Source organism: Penaeus japonicus, unplaced genomic scaffold (assembly GCF_977035675.1).
Source record: "Penaeus japonicus unplaced genomic scaffold, GWHDUDI00000001_assembly GWHDUDI00000022, whole genome shotgun sequence".
In the NCBI taxonomy this organism is placed as follows: domain Eukaryota; kingdom Metazoa; phylum Arthropoda; class Malacostraca; order Decapoda; family Penaeidae; genus Penaeus; species Penaeus japonicus.
In genome coordinates, this window is record NW_028234424.1 from 19056013 (window position 1) to 19073512 (window position 17500).

The window sequence follows — 17500 nt, forward strand, 5'->3', positions numbered from 1 at the left end:
TAATTGTGAATTATATTTTTTAGGCTTTTTTTAGGTTACCAAAATTTGTAGCCAATATGTAGATGTGCCTTAATTTCCTTTCTTTTTCTCTTCTGCTCTTTGCTTTCTTACTCTCTTCCCTTCTTATCTTAGAAAGTAGACTCAAAGTAGTTGGCTTATGAGAAGGAAGGGAAATCTCACTGCACCCTGATCTCCCATCCTCTGAGAGCCTGAGCCTTTTGTTTTAAAGCAGATCGAAGTGACAGACCTATGAAAAGAGACATCCACCTGGCCTGAAAAAGTTTGAGCTGTGAAGTTTATTTTACATTTAGTTGGAGTCTTACTCTGATTACGCTCATCATCAGACATTGCCATATGTTGGTAGGGATAATTAGAAAGCCTTAAGTATATTTCGCTGTAGGAGCAAGAGATGTTCCCAGATTATGCAGTGGAAATAGCACAAGAAAAATATATGACCTGTGAAAGTGAAAATTCTTTTTCTTATGACTTGTTCTTTAATCACAAGTTAATAATAATAGACATTTTAAAAAGTGCGATGAATTTGCATTTGGTTGATATTTGGAGTGTGAGTAAGGTACCATTATCTTATGACTGACAATTAATATAGTGATCTATTTGAGTGTCTGAAATTTGGTTACAGAAAGGGAATATCTATCCATTTGATACATAAATTTACAAGATGTTCAGTACTTCATTTAATCAACATGACATGTTTCCATGATGAAACCATATATTGCTGTTTGACATGAAAAAGATCCATGTCAATGAGAGAAGTTGAAGAGTTATATTTTCATTGTATCAATGATGTTATGTAATTTTATTCATATGGATAATAGTTTATTTCATTAAGCATCTTCTAAACAGGAGATGGATTAAGATCTGCATAATTTTTTTTTTTTTTTTTTACATATATAGGGAATTAACATGTATATGAATTTTTTTCATCTTCCTCTTTCAGGATGAAACAAGCAGCAGCAACAGCAGTGTCGGGAGTGCAGAATTGATAGCACTCGGGGACTCAGCCTCAGAGAAGAGCGCTGGCAGTGAAGAGCCCAGTACAGTCACAGCTTTGCCCCCCACTCATCCCCTGGAAACCACTTACCACAACCTGTGTGATGCTGCCACATACAAGGTAGAGTAGTTTTAGGGTGGCTCATTTAACCTTCACAAAGTGGAATCTTTATGTTGTATGAGGAAAGTGAAAAGTGAATACATTTCCAATATAACTTTATAGGAATAGGATATACCAGATATGATATTAGAGGATATATGTAGAAATGAATTGAGATGGGATGCAGAAGAAAATACTAATATATCTATAGATATTTGTAATGTTTGTACGTATGATGTGAATTCAATTAGATGTAATTTTCCCTCCAAAAATGACCTGGTTCCAAACTTTATTTGGTAGCACCATGAGCTTGAGCGCCTGGCAATCCACGAGAGCAAGAACCTGGAAGGTTCACAGAGAGCAACACTTGGCAGGAGTCTGGCTGTGATTGGGGAGAGGGATCGTGCTGTCAGGCTGCTACTTGATGCAGATGCATCAAATCACCAGTTTTATACAGATTGCCTCAGGGCCTGCCTTCTGGCAGCCACCCACCACTCCGCTCAGGCCCAGTCTACCATCAAACTAGTCGCCACCAACCTCATTGCAGCAGGAAATATCTGGGAAGGTGAGCAAGTAGCTCCAGGATAGGATTGGGAAGTGTATGTGCTTTGCTCTTTGATTGTATGCTGTGAGTACCCCCAGAATCATTATTCTACGGAGTTTGATGATATGCTCCCTATTTCCAGGTGTTGAACTGCTGTGCCTGATCAGTAAGGCTGGGGATGCTTGCCGATATCTGCAGTCATATGGCCAGTGGGAGAATTCTGTCTGGCTGGCTAAATGTGCACTACCAGTGCAGGAATCAGTTGACATAATAAAAAAATGGGCACAGCATCTTATTAACTCCGGCAACAAGGTCAGGATCTGAAACTATGTATTAGAATCATAATTACCTTTATTTTATTGTGTTATAGGATAGTATAATAATGATTATATTAGTGATCCTTGAAATAATAAAATTAATAAAAATAAAAATATTAATAGCAACAATAAACAATCTGTTACAATGCAACACTCACAGGTAGGCATAATTTTGACACCTCCATTTTTTTTTTTTTTTTTTTTTTTAGTTATTTTGTTGTAGAAAAGATGGGAGACATAGAAAATTAACAAAAATTATGGCTAAGTTAAGATAACAGAACATGAAAAGCCACAAGAGGGAGGGTAACAGATACTAGTATTGGATCTTCATTTTTTGTGGTCAACAAACAGCAACTAGTCATTGAGAGATGGGATATCATGGGACCTTTTCCTTTTTACACATGATGAAGTAAAGAAGAAAAAAAAGTATTGAAACTTCAGTCAGTATGTCTTGTCTCTCTGTCTTTATGCAATAGGTTTACAAACTGAAAATTGTCTCACTGCAAATTATTAAATTACAGGACCAGGGAGTATGTGCATTGCTATCAGTAGGAAGCATAACAGCAGCCATAGAACAGCTGGTACAGCAGCACTACCACCAGAGAGCAGCTCTGCTGCTGGCTGCAGCCCTGCAGCTGCATTCCCTGCCCGGCAGCCAGCACCATGGCTCCAGCCCATCCTTAGGCTCCACAGGTTCTCAGTCGGGCTCCTCCCCCATCATCTCGGCTCCTGTGTCCATGGCTTCCCTAGCAGAGAACATCCATCGGTAGGGCTCCTCCAGTTGCTTTTTTTTTTGTTCTTTCAATTTGTATAAGGGAGTGATTTTGTAGCAGTATTGCAAATGCGGCTTTCTTGTTTTATCTTTTTATTTGTAAAAGAAATGATATTATCAGTTCTTGACTTAGGAAAAGGTTTGATTATATCATAATATAGATTACCCTCATGAATGCCTCCCCTTGCAGGAAGTATGTCCTTCACCTGTTCAGCTTGGGGAATCGACCTGCAGTTTCCCACTTCTGCCGTCTGATGGGGGAAAAGGGACACAGCCTGCTGCAGGAGCTTGATTCTCTGCAGTAGATGTGATAAGCTGGTCTCACATTGATTTTATTGGTATTATTTCTTCTCTAAAGAGGTTTCTTATTCATTGAAATTGCCTTTTAGCAAATGTATTGTTTAACATATAATTTTTCTGTTATATTCACCCATACCCCCACTCTATTTATTTTTCACTTCTTAATTTTAATCACACACAGACACACGTTGAAGTCACTGAGTACTACCTTCACTATATATTTCTCTTTGACACATAAGATAATCTCTGAACTTCTAGGTTTCTGCTTGGAAAGAGCATCATGTGTTACTTGTGGCCAAATATTACAATAGTAAAGTCAATCTATCTATCATGCAGTGCTGTTTGATAAGAGATGGTAGTTTCTGAGTTTATTGTTACAAAAAAAAAGATACGCAGTCAGATTTCATTCCTAACTCTTTCAGGATGTAAATATATTTAATATAGTCTTTGATGTTTATCTCCTCATGCCTGACCCCTCAGTGCTGGATACCAATAAACCTATCATCTCCATTCTTCTCATTTGTATTATGTAATACAAGCTGGCTAGTTCTTTTGCTCCTGCTGAACACTGCATTTCTGCGTTTCAAACAGAATCAAATCCAATGCGATTTATAAGAGTGAACTGAAAGATATAGCACAAGCAAATAGTTCAAGATAAGAACATTCAGTCTTCTTCACATGCAACACGTGTGGCTAAAAGTCACACTATTCTTTTTCATACAAAACAGATAATAATTGCATGTAGTATACACTAATGATAGAAACATTGTGTAAGTCTTTATATCTTATTAGTTTACTTAGTGGTGAACAAAACATTTTCAGTAAAAGGAAGACTACATTGTTTACGACTTACAGAATGCTAAGCCATAGGAAATGGCATTTTCCCTATCTGAAGAAAACAAGCCTTAGTGCTATTTCTTTTTGGTTTACTCAGTATTTACTGAAGTGATGTCTGTGTAGGAACAGCAGGCAGGTTGCTCATTAGCCAGGTGAGGAGGGATCAGGGAGGGGGAACATTTGTTGATGACTGGCAAATGATTAGGTTCTTAACATTCCATTCCACTCCTGAATATTTTACAGACACACACAGACCCCTTCCTCACATTTCCATTGCTCATACATATATTATATATATATTACATATATATATATATATATATATATATATATATATATATAATATATATATATATATATATATATATATATATATATAATTTATCCATCTATCCATCTATCTATCCATCTATCTATCCATCTATCTATCCATCTATGTATCTATCTATCTATCTATCTATCTATCTATCTATCTATCTATGTATCTATCTATCTATCTATCTATCTATCAGGTACGCACAGATCCCTTCCAAAACACACTTCTACATATACATGTATACTTGTGTACCCTTACCCTTTTCTGTCATTCCCAGATATAATGAATGATGTATAATTATTTTTTACTGTTTTGTAATGTTTATACATATTGTACTTAGAATTGGAACTATGAAAAGCCAAAGTATTACTTTAAGACTGTTACATTCCCAATTATATTTCCTATCCTTAAAAAGAAAAATATATATGTACTTATTGTGAAGGTCATTGCCAAATATTACATTTTAATAAGAGAGTTTAATAAGAGTGCTTTTCAGTGATGAGAAAGCAAATGAATATGATGGTCTTTAACGCGTTAATGACGCGTGAGAAGATATCACATCAAGTGGTGGCAGGGTCAGCAGACGGTGACAAGATATTTTGTTGTGGCTATCCTCCTGGCAGGTGTGCCGGGTGATCGGGCATATAGCGCTTGGACGCGGCCAGTGTGGGCGAGAATCCTGAAGTGTTAAGCTTATCAATTTGAAATATCCTGGTGTTTCGACAATTGAGAGCCAAAATGGCCCATTTTGTTAACGGGTTAACACGTTAACACTGATTCATTACATCATCTTTATTGCCATCACATAATAAGTATGCTTTTTTTTTTACACCCTAACACCCTATATAGTGTATTATCTTTGGCCTTTATTATTCCCCTATGTACAAGCAATTAGTTTCAGACATATCTTAGAATGGTTAATCTAGGGGCTGCACTCTTTGATATGAGAAAGACAAGATGAAGACATTATATAAGAAAATTAGTTTGGACAGTCTGCAAGTTTGTAGCAAATAGATCTTGTCTCTTCCACAATAAATGTACCCCCTGTAGCATACAGCGGGTATGCCTTTCCGTAAGGAGCACTGGTATTTGAGCCACAAGCTAGAACACAGTTGGTGATAAGAAGACATCCAGTCTGGGAAAGCAGCAATGCTCCAAGCCAATCCCTGAAAGAGTGCTGTCAAGCATAGGCCATCAGAATCATTTTTGACTTTGACATCGTAATATCATCATAATGAAATGTTAGCATTACTTTATCAAAGTTGCATATGCAACTAGGGATCTGCAATTAAGATTTAAAGTTAATAATAGGTTTCAATACAATTCAGGTCTGTATTTGTCACTTCATATATTCAAGATAGTACAGATCTTTATGTTGCCTTCTAGTGTGTTGTACATCATGATTCAGGCCAAATAACTCTTCATCGCTAATCAAGATGTGCTGATATTTAGCATATTTAACACGAGGAAGCTCTGCTAAAAGGTGAACATTCACATTTTGTTATAATAGATTAGGCATTTTTACACAAACCTAAAGCATACCAGTATATAAATAAATATACATATTATATAGCACTGACTATGTAAGCATATTAGGAATTTGCCCTTTATATTGTAGTGATAGCCCCTTCATGCTCTAGTCTCTTGGATTTTGGTAGAGACCTCAAAAATAACCAACTTGACTTTCTAAGGCCAACATAACATACTTAATGCCTCCATTTATGTGGATGTGACATATCTTAAATGAGGCAAACTATCTTGGAAATACAGCATGATGGATATCTAAAGGATGCTGCTTCAATTTTACACAGCTGTAACAATCTATAGTGTGAATATAAGCTTTCATGAAGGTCACAGCATTCAATTTCTGAATGTAGAATTCTGAGTGACAGAATTAACTATGGAAATTCCAGTTGAAATCCATTGCTTTCATATAGTAGTTTACTTTGTGGGTAATGTCAGTTGCAAATTTTACGTCATACTTTCTTATTCCATTCAAACAGCTTTTGTACCAGTGAAGATTACAGAGCATTTGTGATTAGCTATGCCATCATTCTAAAATATCAGGGGATTATTTTATTCATCTAAGAAGGTAAGGTCAGCATCACAGAATCCATCTAGTTTGTATGAAAATATAGATTCATATCATAAATTATTTTAACATCTGAAGACAAGTTCTTAACATGGATTGAATTTAGTAATTTTCTGTCCCAGTTCAGGTACCCAACAACAGAAAGCCATTTTCTATTCATGCTCTAAGTAGAACAAAATGAATGAATTCCAAACAATCATGGACAAGGCATTTTAAACATACAAAATAATATCAGGTTTATCTTTCAGACTTTACGAGAGTTTGAGGTTGTCTTCTACAGCCGAGATCCATCAATCAAGGTTTTAGTACTATAGTTGGCTATAGTTATCATGGTCAAAGGTTAAAGAGAGGCATTTACATGTAAACAATGCTTACCTGTAATAAGGGAGCATTATCATTCTTCTAGTATACTTGGCCACCTTATCAAAGTTTCTCTGATGATTATGACACCAGACTTTTTGAGGCTAAGGTAATAAAAATTAAATGTACCCTAGAACCACAATTTGAAGATGTCTGACCATAAATTTTTAGTGTATGGCAGTCATGGAAATCAAAAGATGTTTTCTCAGAAAAAAAATTTTGAAAGTTTGGTTTATCATTTTCAAAGTTTTGACACTATTTTCATACAAGAGTAAGATAAAACATGTAGTAATACCAGCTTATTTGAAAGCTGAAAGGATAGTTCTGGAAAGAATAGAGATTCCATCTACTGAGCTGTGTGATTATTTTTGTGGTATATCAAATATATGCTATAAGTTTACTCTTAACTTATCGGTTACAAAGATTCCTTTCATTTTTGTTGCATGAGAAATTGCAATCCAAGAAGAATAGAATTATTAGTTATTTTTTTTAATAATTAAAATACTGGAGACAATCCAATTCCAGTAATACTGGAAATATTTTGGACCAGAATTTTGTGAAAATTCTTTCTCTGTAACTTGGTTTTTTTTTTCAATTTGCCAAGGTGATACATGGGTAAAATGTCCTTATTGAACAATTATTATTGAGAGCAGACATCTTTCAAATGGAAGATGAACTCTGATGCCTAAAAGTGAATTAGTAGCTTATTTTCTAAATTACTGTAGTCATATAGCTTTGCTCAGCAAAATTTACTTAAGAGACATCAGAAATGGAGAAACTGCAATCAAAGCTTCGTAGTTACAAAGTTTTACTCACATTTATCAGATTCTGACATTACATTGATGTTTCGACAGGCTCTTATACATGTAACAGAAGGCATATTACTGTGGTGTTTGACCCATTGTTTCAAAGAGTACATGTATACATGCACCATCCATTGTGATAGATTTTAATTATTATTTTTTTTATAACCCATATGGTTAAAAAGGTGAGGTCAGGTAGGCCTACATAACTCCTTGGTGACTAAAGGTGGATGGAACAAATAAAATAAATAAATAAATAAAAAATCATGGTGGACAGTGCATGTCCTTGGTGTCAGTGGGATAAATTTATTGTTCTGCTCGAGTTTTATGATAAGATTTAACATTTGATTGATTTTTATAGTGATTTTACTTGTTTGCTTACTTTAGGTGTATGGAGATTAAATTCTTTGAATTTGATACAAAGTTACTGCTATGCATATATAGAGGACCATGTATATAATGAACTATTTGTTGATTGCAAAGACAGGAAAATAAGATAGCTTTTGAATATATGGTGCAAATTTCCAAACAGAATATATCTTTACCATACTTGCTAGTGAACATTACATATATATCATATTATATTATATTATATTGCATTGGAATATAAATCCTACACATGCTTTGCTATATTGGTGCATAATGTAAGAAACTGGTAATCATATAATTAATGAATTTTATTTATTGCAGTCATAACTCAGGTAAAGTAAAATTGAAATGTGTTACATTATGAAGCATGTGTGTATCATGAAAAAAAAATGGAATAAAGAACCTATCACAAACAGAACTTGTATATTTCTTAAGCATGTGACAGACTTTCTTCTGTATTTCCCATGTAATTATAACTAAAGCAATTATCATATTAAACCAAATTTCAGGCTTCCATTTTTGTATGTAGAACTAAAAGGAAGTAATAGTACATATATATAGTACTGGTTTGATGTAAGCTGCATATATTGGAGTAATATATAATGATTTTGTAAATAAATATAAATACTTAAATAAAGCCCTCATTTCTTGCACTCCTATTCGTCACAGGGAAATGGCGAGACAGTGAGAGTGGGAGGAGAAAAATCTGAAAGAATGTCCGAGAGAAGCAACAGAAAAAATTCAGGCCTATCAAACACAAAGGCCTTCAATATAATACAATACCTTCTTCAAATTTTATTTCAGAAACTTGACATAATAAAGCACAAGCATCAGATAAATAAAAAAAGGGAGACACTTGTAAGCTACCTCTCTCCCTCTCCCTCTCCCTCTCTCTTGTGTGCGTGTGTGCACATGTTAGTTCTGTAAGACTGTTTAGAAAAAAAAAAACAGTTGGTATTAAGATTTAATAGAGTGGTTCATGGGGAAAAGAAAGATGTCTTGATTATATTTTATTAAGCAAGATGAGCCAAAGGCATTAAAAGTTAAGATCCCTGAATAAGGTGTTGGTAAAAGAAGACAACCCATTCTTGATGTGCTCTGGCAGGCCTCTTCATGGCAACCTTGAAAGGGCTCCTCTTCTCCTCCACAAGGTGCCATCCAAACAGAGGGGTTTCAGCACAATGCTTCATACTCGGTAGCCCTGCCATGAAGAGGTCTACAAAGGCATCTGAAAGGCATGTATTATTTCAGCCTTATACATCATAGACTAAATATTGTAATGGATGAATCATGTAGATTTTAAATAACCAATATAAAAAAATATAGGAATCCAATAAAAAAATACTTATACCTTCAATAGAAACTTTTTTTTTAATTATAAAAATCTTCAACTCTTATATAATAAATAGTAATTAATGATAAAGCTAGGTAAGAGTAATGCTTTATTACCAACTACTATAGTATTTAGGAGTACTCACATCAAGTCAGGTTGTCTGTTGGTCAACTAGTCACCAAGTGCATCATGGATTGCGTCAATTATCTTATTGACTTTCTTCTCTGAATCAACGTAGCCATCACCATTCTGTGTGGGGTAAAGATGCAAATTTGATTTGACTACAAAAGCTTGTTCTCTATATTACTTGAGTACCTTTAAAAATCCTAATATCAGACACCCAAGTATCATTTCATTTGCCTCAACTTTAACAGTTTAGTTATATAGTTACCTTCTTGCTATGGACCAGTTGATCTCCTACAGTTATTTCAAAGTAACCTGTAGCGGAACGAGTGGCTTCGCCATGCTGTAAGAAATTGGAATATTTAGTTGTACTGATGCAGCTCAATCAATTTCCTATCAACTCGTTCCTCCAACACCGCTCATCTATTATCAGCTGAAAAAAATCTATAACTGGCAATGTGATCTACACAGTAAACAGTGCATGGAACTATGCACTAATGATCATTAAGACATTTTTCATCTCTGTTGCAAATAGAAAATAAATTAGCCATTTTATACAGAATTAATATACGAAAGGCATTACTTCAGCTGTCGGTCAGAACTAAAATATTATTCTGATATAGTTTTGTTAAATTTATTTGCATTTGCTTAAAAACAGCCCATTAGTAAAACCAATACCTGGACATTACTCAACAGTTGACAGCCTTAGACCAACATTCTAATAATAAGTATAGATCATATGATTCCAACCCACTTATTGTGGATTGGTATCTGTCAGCAAATGGTTCACGTGGGCTGGAGCTTTCCTGAACAAAGTTGGTCCAAATTCCATCAAACTAGTATGTACTGCATGTTGTGTATATTTTAAATCTAGAGTGCAGAGGCCACAGAAATTATTATTGTTGTTTTTTACCTTTCTCTTCAAGAATTGAAGACACTTGTGAGAAGTTAACAGCACACATATTTTATGTATCCCCCCCCCCCCAACAAACCTGCTTTAACAGGTCTTCCAAGCTCGTTGGAGGAGGAAAGTGGGGTGCTGACATACACTAATGGCTTGCAATGGAAAAGAATAGGTTCATGGTTGTCATATACAGAACATCTATGCCTATCCTTCCAATCTGCATGAAAATATCTGTTCTGTAAATAATAAAATATACCAATACAATTGGCTAATGCTATATACAAGAAACGATAGCATTTACTTACAATAACCAGTTTGTCTGGAAATTCAGCTTCCAGTTCCGTTTTAAGCTTACGGAACTTGGGGGCGTAGCCTCAGGCACCGCTGGAAGATAAATAAAGGTAAAAAAAAAAAAAAAAAAAAAAACATTCTTCAGAATTAACGTAATTCAAACAGTGTGTTTTGATGTCATGACACTACCAGTTCGCAGTCAGTGTATTTGGTAAACTAGGGAAGAATGCTATGTTACGTAAACATGCAATCAGAAATCCAACAACATAAATGCTCATGTTTGGCCGACTGAAATGTCGCATTTTCACCTTAAAATTCAACGTTATCTTGCTTCGATCCATTGTTTGTGGTTTTGTTTCGTTTTCCCTTTGCCCGGTCAATAACCTCCCCTCAATGTTACCCCCAACGAATCCGCCATTTATGTAACAAAATGCGATCATGTGCTTCCGTTCTCTATAGCGGAGACTCAAGCATAATGGAAAACAAGACAATTCCACTATACATGGAAGTCAGTTTGGTGTAGAAAAAAACAACAGATCGGTTACATTTTGATTCCACAACCTTCAACTGAGTTAAACTACCAATGGTCAAATAACAGGTGCCTTGGCTTTTGTTTGGAGTGGAGCAAGTCATCCCCAAGTGCGAGATCTTTAATACTTTGTTTAGAACAAGATGAGAAGTCAACTGCAAATGCTAAAGGGGTACTGGTAAGCTTTACGGCACACAAGTATGCACTTTACTTAAATATATAATTGGTAAATAGTAGGCAATATAAGGCAAATGATCCGACTTACACAATAAGCAATGGAAATTCTTTTTGGTACTAGATATTTACTTTAAAGTGGGTGTGTACGTCAACCCACAGATCGGTATACAAACTAATAAGGTATCAAATTCCTGGTAGAAAGGGTTAAACTTTTTAGTTCCGATATCTCGTCTGGACAAACAATAATAAAATGGCAACAACTGCACAGGTTTTTTGGCTGCAGTACAATTGCGGCGGCCTTGCTTAGCTAAGAAAGATCCTGAGTTTACAGATAGATATGTTATTGGATTATTTATCTTAAAACATAAAATCGGTTTCTATAACCATAACGAAATAAAGAATGAAGATATTTCATTGCAACATAAACAATACACTTCGGAATGGTGGTTCTACTACTACTGAAGCGTCATAATTATAATCGGACATGAAAGGTTCTTACTGCAATAAATATGAAGTCACAGTTTTAAAGCGACCTTTATCTAAATGGTCATAAAACAATATCCAAAATTTATTAGGGCTCGCTACATTGTCGTTCATATATATATATATGTCCTTTGAAGCCATAGATATTAAATCTTTACTCACAGCAAGGACGTGGAAATAGTCCAAACACCTGAAGCTTACCAATACACCACTTTAATTTGAAGCTTTGTCATGGTTGCTGAAAACGCACGTCTGAAGACCCCAAACAGCTTGCCGGCTCCTTGTCGCACCGATAACAAGACAGCCCTCAACACTGCCTTCGCGACTGCTCGCCGAGTTGCTCCGCACTCCTATTTATAGATTTCTATTCAGTTGCCAACGATCACTTTTCGTCATATTAACGGAAGTGCGCTATGAACCACAATTTTTTTTATGGAAATACCCTCGCCTTACCTAAAATGCGAATCTTAAGGATACCAAACCAATGCGAACTTCTTCTTTTTTTCATTTCATACTCACAGCGATCATAGCAGAAAAGGTCAGTCAACACGCAGTTCTACCTAACGAGTATTTGTAACACATACCTATCAGGTAGACTACCAACACATTCCAAGCAAATTCCCACTGTAATCCTTACGTTTCAGAATCATGATTGCTTCCTCTGAGTGCTATTAAAAATCATACTCAAACCGCAAACAAATATGAAACTTCAACCTAGAATGGTCATGGCAGTATTTTAATATAAACAGTACTGCCCTTCCCCTTCATACAGGACCGTGTGGCCTAATGGATAAGGCGTCGGACTTCGGATCCGAAGATTGCAGGTTCGAGTCCTGTCACGGTCGAATACATATTTTGAGAATTATGTACTCCTACAAAACTGGCTCCCCCCCCCACAAAAAAAAAAAACATTGACAAAGTTGTTAACACCAATATAAAGTGATGTTAATAACTTGCTACCTCAAAACCCTTTCGATTTCCTCTATTTTCCATAGTTTCTTCAAGCCCTGTTTCTCCTTCCTCTCTTGTCCCTCTCTTTTGCTTATCTACAATTGTTAGGGAAGAGCTCATGCAAGCTTTCGGTTACCTATTGTTAACATTCCGAAGAAGTACACTTAGACGTGTATTGTGTTGTTAATTTTTTGTGTGTGTGTTTGTGAGAGACTGGGTGGTTAGGTGGGTGAGAGGGTAAGAGGGTGGGTGAGAGGGTAAGAGGGTGGGTGTGAGAGTGAGAGGGTAAGAGGGTGGGTGTGAGAGTGAGAGGGTAAGAGGGTGGGTGTGAGAGTGAGAGGGTAAGAGGGTGGGTGTGAGAGTGAGAGGGTGAGAGGGTAAGAGGGTGGGTGTGAGAGTGAGAGGGTAAGAGGGTGGGTGTGAGAGTGAGAGGGTAAGAGGGTGGTTGTGAGAGTGAGAGGGTAAGAGGGTGGGTGTGAGAGTGAGAGGGTGGGTGTGAGAGTGAGAGGGTAAGAGGGTGGGTGTGAGAGTGAGAGGGTAAGAGGGTGGGTGTGAGAGTGAGAGGGTAAGAGGGTGGGTGTGAGAGTGAGAGGGTAAGAGGGTGGGTGTGAGAGTGAGAGGGTAAGAGGGTGGGTGTGAGAGTGAGAGGGTAAGAGGGTGGGTGTGAGAGTGAGAGGGTGGGTGTGAGAGTGAGAGGGTGGGTGTGAGAGTGAGAGGGTAAGAGGGTGGGTGTGAGAGTGAGAGGGTAAGAGGGTGGGTGTGAGAGTGAGAGGGTAGGAGGGTGGGTGTGAGAGTGAGAGGGTAGGAGGGTGGGTGTGAGAGTGAGAGGGTAAGAGGGTGGGTGTGAGAGTGAGAGGGTAAGAGGGTGGGTGTGAGAGTGAGAGGGTAAGAGGATAAGAGGGTGGGTGTGAGAGTGAGTGTGAGAATGGGTGAAAGTGAGTGAGTGTCTGAGAGAGAGAGAGAGAGATAGATAGAGAGTGTGTGTTTGTGTGTAAATATATGTATGTATGTGTGTGTAAGTGTAAGTATGTGTGTGTGTGTGACGATTCAAATTTAATATTATTGATTTCATTATTTTAACAACAAGTAGGATGGAGGTCCAACATGAAGCTGAAGATGTAGCAGATGACCACAGAGACATGCGAGGGAAAGCTGATTGTACCTTACAGTTTTTAGCTCTAGGCGATTTGACTGTTACCTATTTCTCGCTGTACACTTTTATTTACATTTTTATGACCTGAAACACCGTTTTTCTCTTCGTTCACATCAACTCGAACCAAACTAGCTACCAATGAGTTGACGCTGCAATAAAAAGTACACTGTAAAAAGAGGTACAGGGGGTGGCTGTACAAGAAGAGGATAGCAAAGGGAGGGTATCAGATTGATTTGGGTAAGACCGCGCCGTCACCATGACCGCAGAGGATTCCAGACCCGAACCCTCGCCCGGAGGCTGGAATCCATCTCGCACCTGCGCCTCTTAGCTCCTCCTTGATGCCATGCGTGTTATATTCGCATCCTTTTCGTAGAGGAACCTATTCACAGAAGTTCAAATACTAGCACAAAAAGTTCTTTTCACTACTTGGTCAATTTCACGCCTTTAAATGACTTCTGTTCTTATCAACTGCAGTTTAAGATTTTTTTTCATGGATTTTATTACAGTATGGAATAGTTACGTAACACTGAAATTTTAAATTAGTCGCGAAGTTATTTTAGAGAAACGTGTCCCTTGGTGGAAGATTTGTTTGTACTGGAGAAGGAATCGGTGGATATATCACCATCGTTACACAATTTCTTAAAAATATCTTCAGTGTAAATCTAAACTACATCATCATTTTGGAAATTCTCTACCCAAACACTTATGTCACATAGGATCAATTTCTCTTTCCATATATATGTATATGGGAAAGCTGGATACGGACATGCTATATTATCATTAATATACTTTTTTTCTTTAAATATATTTGATACTCTGTCCGACTGTTTTGTGAGATAATAAACGGAAAATATTCAAATAAAGTAAAAGAACGCAAGTAAACCAGTCATGATGATAGTACTTGCCATAAGTACTTAGTACCCATCCTTAAATGGCGCCAGCGGTCACCTCTGATTCAAGGTCATCGCGTAGCACCCAACAATGATAGCTTACAGCAGTGAAAAGGGGTGTATTTGCCTCAGCTTCACTAGTCGTGTTCCACTCTGTGAGAACAAAATTATATTGTTTGCTCAATAGAGGGAAGGTCGCGTAGAGAAGATACATTTATTGACAATGTTTAATGAGTATAGATATTCTTGCTAGTTCAGTAGGTTCAGTAACCTGCAAATCTTTAGTGTGGGTCTAGAAATGTACATAAATTAGGAGTTTGAAGTCTTCGTTGAAAAATTTGAGCACATTTCATCAACCGAATTCGTTTCCTAGACCCCTAAACGAAGAATTTATGCGCATGAAAACAGAATAGTCGATTCTATACTAGAATTTCATTATTTTCATTGTTGCTATTGTAATGTATCTTTTACCAATTGTAGTATAATTGTAATCTGGTAGTGACAATCATTGTCATTCGGAACATTAACATCATTGGAACCTACTGGAGTTATTTTCATTATTTATATTGTCTTATTTGTTCAGAAGAATCCATCTCTCATTTTCTCCTGCCTATACAGTAGACACGCTAATTCCATACACAAAGTGCCTCAAGCGTGTCTGAACAACACTTCGGAAATTTCCTTCGTCAGAACGGCATCTTAGTTCATGTATAGGTCCACTGAGCCCCAAACCCCGGAGAGTAGAAAAACTATGTCCTGGGCCCGTGATGCAAAAGTTGAACTAATTAATGGTTATTGATTATTTGCAGGGGAATGACTTTATATATTAACTGTTCCATTAATATATAAGGCTCAGGAGAAAGTCAGTCCTCTATAGAGTCAAGGCAAATGTTGGTTGCGCAAGGCACGTCTTGCTTGCTGTTACATATCTGACGTCAGACAACAAAAAGTCCAGAAGTTGTAGCAAGCACGCTTAACAAGGCCACCAACCGGTTCTAAAGCTTGAATTGCTTGTAAGAAAACCGTGTTCTGTTGCAACCTTTACACCACGTGCCTATGACACGGAGTTTTTCCTACTCTTTGGCTTTGGGGTTCAGTGGGACCGGGACCCAAAAAGTAAAGAGAACTATGAGAAAAGTGAGCATGAGATATAAGTGATATTCAGTCACGTAAAAGATACTCTGAGTAAGGAACTAGCCTGTCCACTGGACACTTACATCTGAACAAACAATATCAGATTTTTTTTCTAATAATGCTAGTAAGTTTTATGTTAATATCAATAAAAAGAATTATGATAATTAACATTTATCATAATACAAGGACATTGATGATGACGCTAATAGTAAAGTTTTACAAAATAGCAACCGCAACGATGTTACTATTTCATTAAAAATACAAGCTTATTATAATAATAACACTATTAATAAAATGAAAAGGCATATCGTCTGCGGCAACAACAGTAGTATGAATAATGAAAAATTATAAAAATACTAATAATGATAATAAAAGACGCTGGTGATGGAGATGTGACTAATAATACTATAATAACAATACGGATAATAATACAACATAACGAGGACGAAGATACTACTACAACGAAGGCGTCTTACTAGCATTAACAATAGCATACTTATAGTAATCAGTTATAATAAAAATGGGAGCCAGATAGGAATAAAAAAATAAAAAAATATATAACTTACTGGTGTTTCCGACCTATATAAAACTTTCCGCTCTGGCTGGGAATTTCATGGATTTTCCACAAAACTTCATAAACACACGAGATAGAAAACACTAGTATCTATACCTGTTTGTAAGAAACAGTTATGAATAGTTACGGTTATCTGGCAGTAAAGATGATAATGATAATGACAATTATGATGGTAGCAATAACAATAGTGGTGGCTGTCTTATTAGTTATAAATAATCACAGCAACAATGACAGCAATAATTAAAATATTGCAATCATAAAGAATGCCATCTGAATAAGAATCACTAGTAAATTTTCGAGTATAGTAATTATTTTTCGTGTTTTTCATTGCCGAGTTGCAACGCAGTTGATTTTCATATATTCATCTTGTATTCATTTCCACCAAATGATTCTTTTACTTTTTAAAAGGTGATTAAAGGCGCATTTACCTTTAGATATTCGCATTCTTACTTCATCGTATCCTTTAACAGATAAGCATTAACTTATAAGGATTTGATAAAAATAAACCATATCCGTTCTGCGGCAACATCATTATTATAGACAAATTGAAACATGATCTATTACCAGCCGGAACTACCTACCTGCCCAGTTTTAGTGTTTACAAGGAATGATTAGAATACAGTGCAATCTCAATATGAGGGAAGGAGTGTCAGACCGATAGTATGGATGAGCCTTTCCCAACCAGGTCCTCTATCGTTTTCTTTCGTGGACCAGTCTGAGTGAAACATGTGCTCCGCCTTTGGTGGCTGGCAGCGAGAAGAGTTTTCCCAGTGTTAGAACATTGAAATCATATTGTTTCAGCTGTTATAGGAGGGATAATATACGCATACTTAAATAGAAGCAGTCCAGAATGTGGATGAATTGACTGATAATTATTATAAATGATCTTACCGCACACATCGAGCCTTGATAATGGACACATGATATAATTCATTAACATGATTATTGATGGTGTGTAACCCTTTTAGCCTCTTATTTTCACAGAGATCGGAAGGTATAAAGATCCATACTTTTCGTGAAGTATACGATAATATGTAAAATTCTCACAGGACTCACTTTCTTTAAGACCCAGTTTCTTTAGCCTCTAAATTCCTTTCTTCAACATTCGATAGTTGACGTTCTCAAATGTACTGGTCT

The 17500-nt window shown here is 36.5% G+C and overlaps 1 protein-coding gene, 1 long non-coding RNA gene and 1 other non-coding gene across 4 annotated transcripts in view; 2 read left to right on the top strand and 1 right to left on the bottom strand.

The window, feature by feature from the left end:
• The window catches only part of LOC122246205 (WD repeat-containing protein 11), a 24527-nt gene extending 16069 nt beyond the window's left edge, over positions 1-8458 (top strand). For both annotated transcript variants that reach the window (XM_043004611.2, XM_043004619.2), the window contains exons 18-22: positions 959-1132; positions 1412-1676; positions 1798-1967; positions 2494-2738; positions 2935-8458. In XM_043004611.2, coding sequence (XP_042860545.1) covers positions 959-1132; positions 1412-1676; positions 1798-1967; positions 2494-2738; positions 2935-3049 — 969 coding nt within the window. In that variant the 3' untranslated portion in view covers positions 3050-8458. The remainder of the gene's footprint in view (positions 1-958; positions 1133-1411; positions 1677-1797; positions 1968-2493; positions 2739-2934) is intronic.
• A 358-nt stretch (positions 8459-8816) lies between these two features.
• LOC122246214 (uncharacterized) lies at positions 8817-11976 on the bottom strand. The gene is made up of 5 exons (XR_006222580.2): positions 11863-11976; positions 10487-10565; positions 9546-9620; positions 9300-9403; positions 8817-9049 (listed from the first exon to the last, which is right to left on the bottom strand). It is a non-coding gene; the product is annotated as an uncharacterized LOC122246214 (long non-coding RNA).
• A 457-nt stretch (positions 11977-12433) lies between these two features.
• Positions 12434-12506, top strand: TRNAR-UCG (transfer RNA arginine (anticodon UCG)). Its single transcript has one exon. It is a non-coding gene; the product is annotated as a tRNA-Arg (tRNA).
• Positions 12507-17500: the final 4994 nt, after the last annotated feature.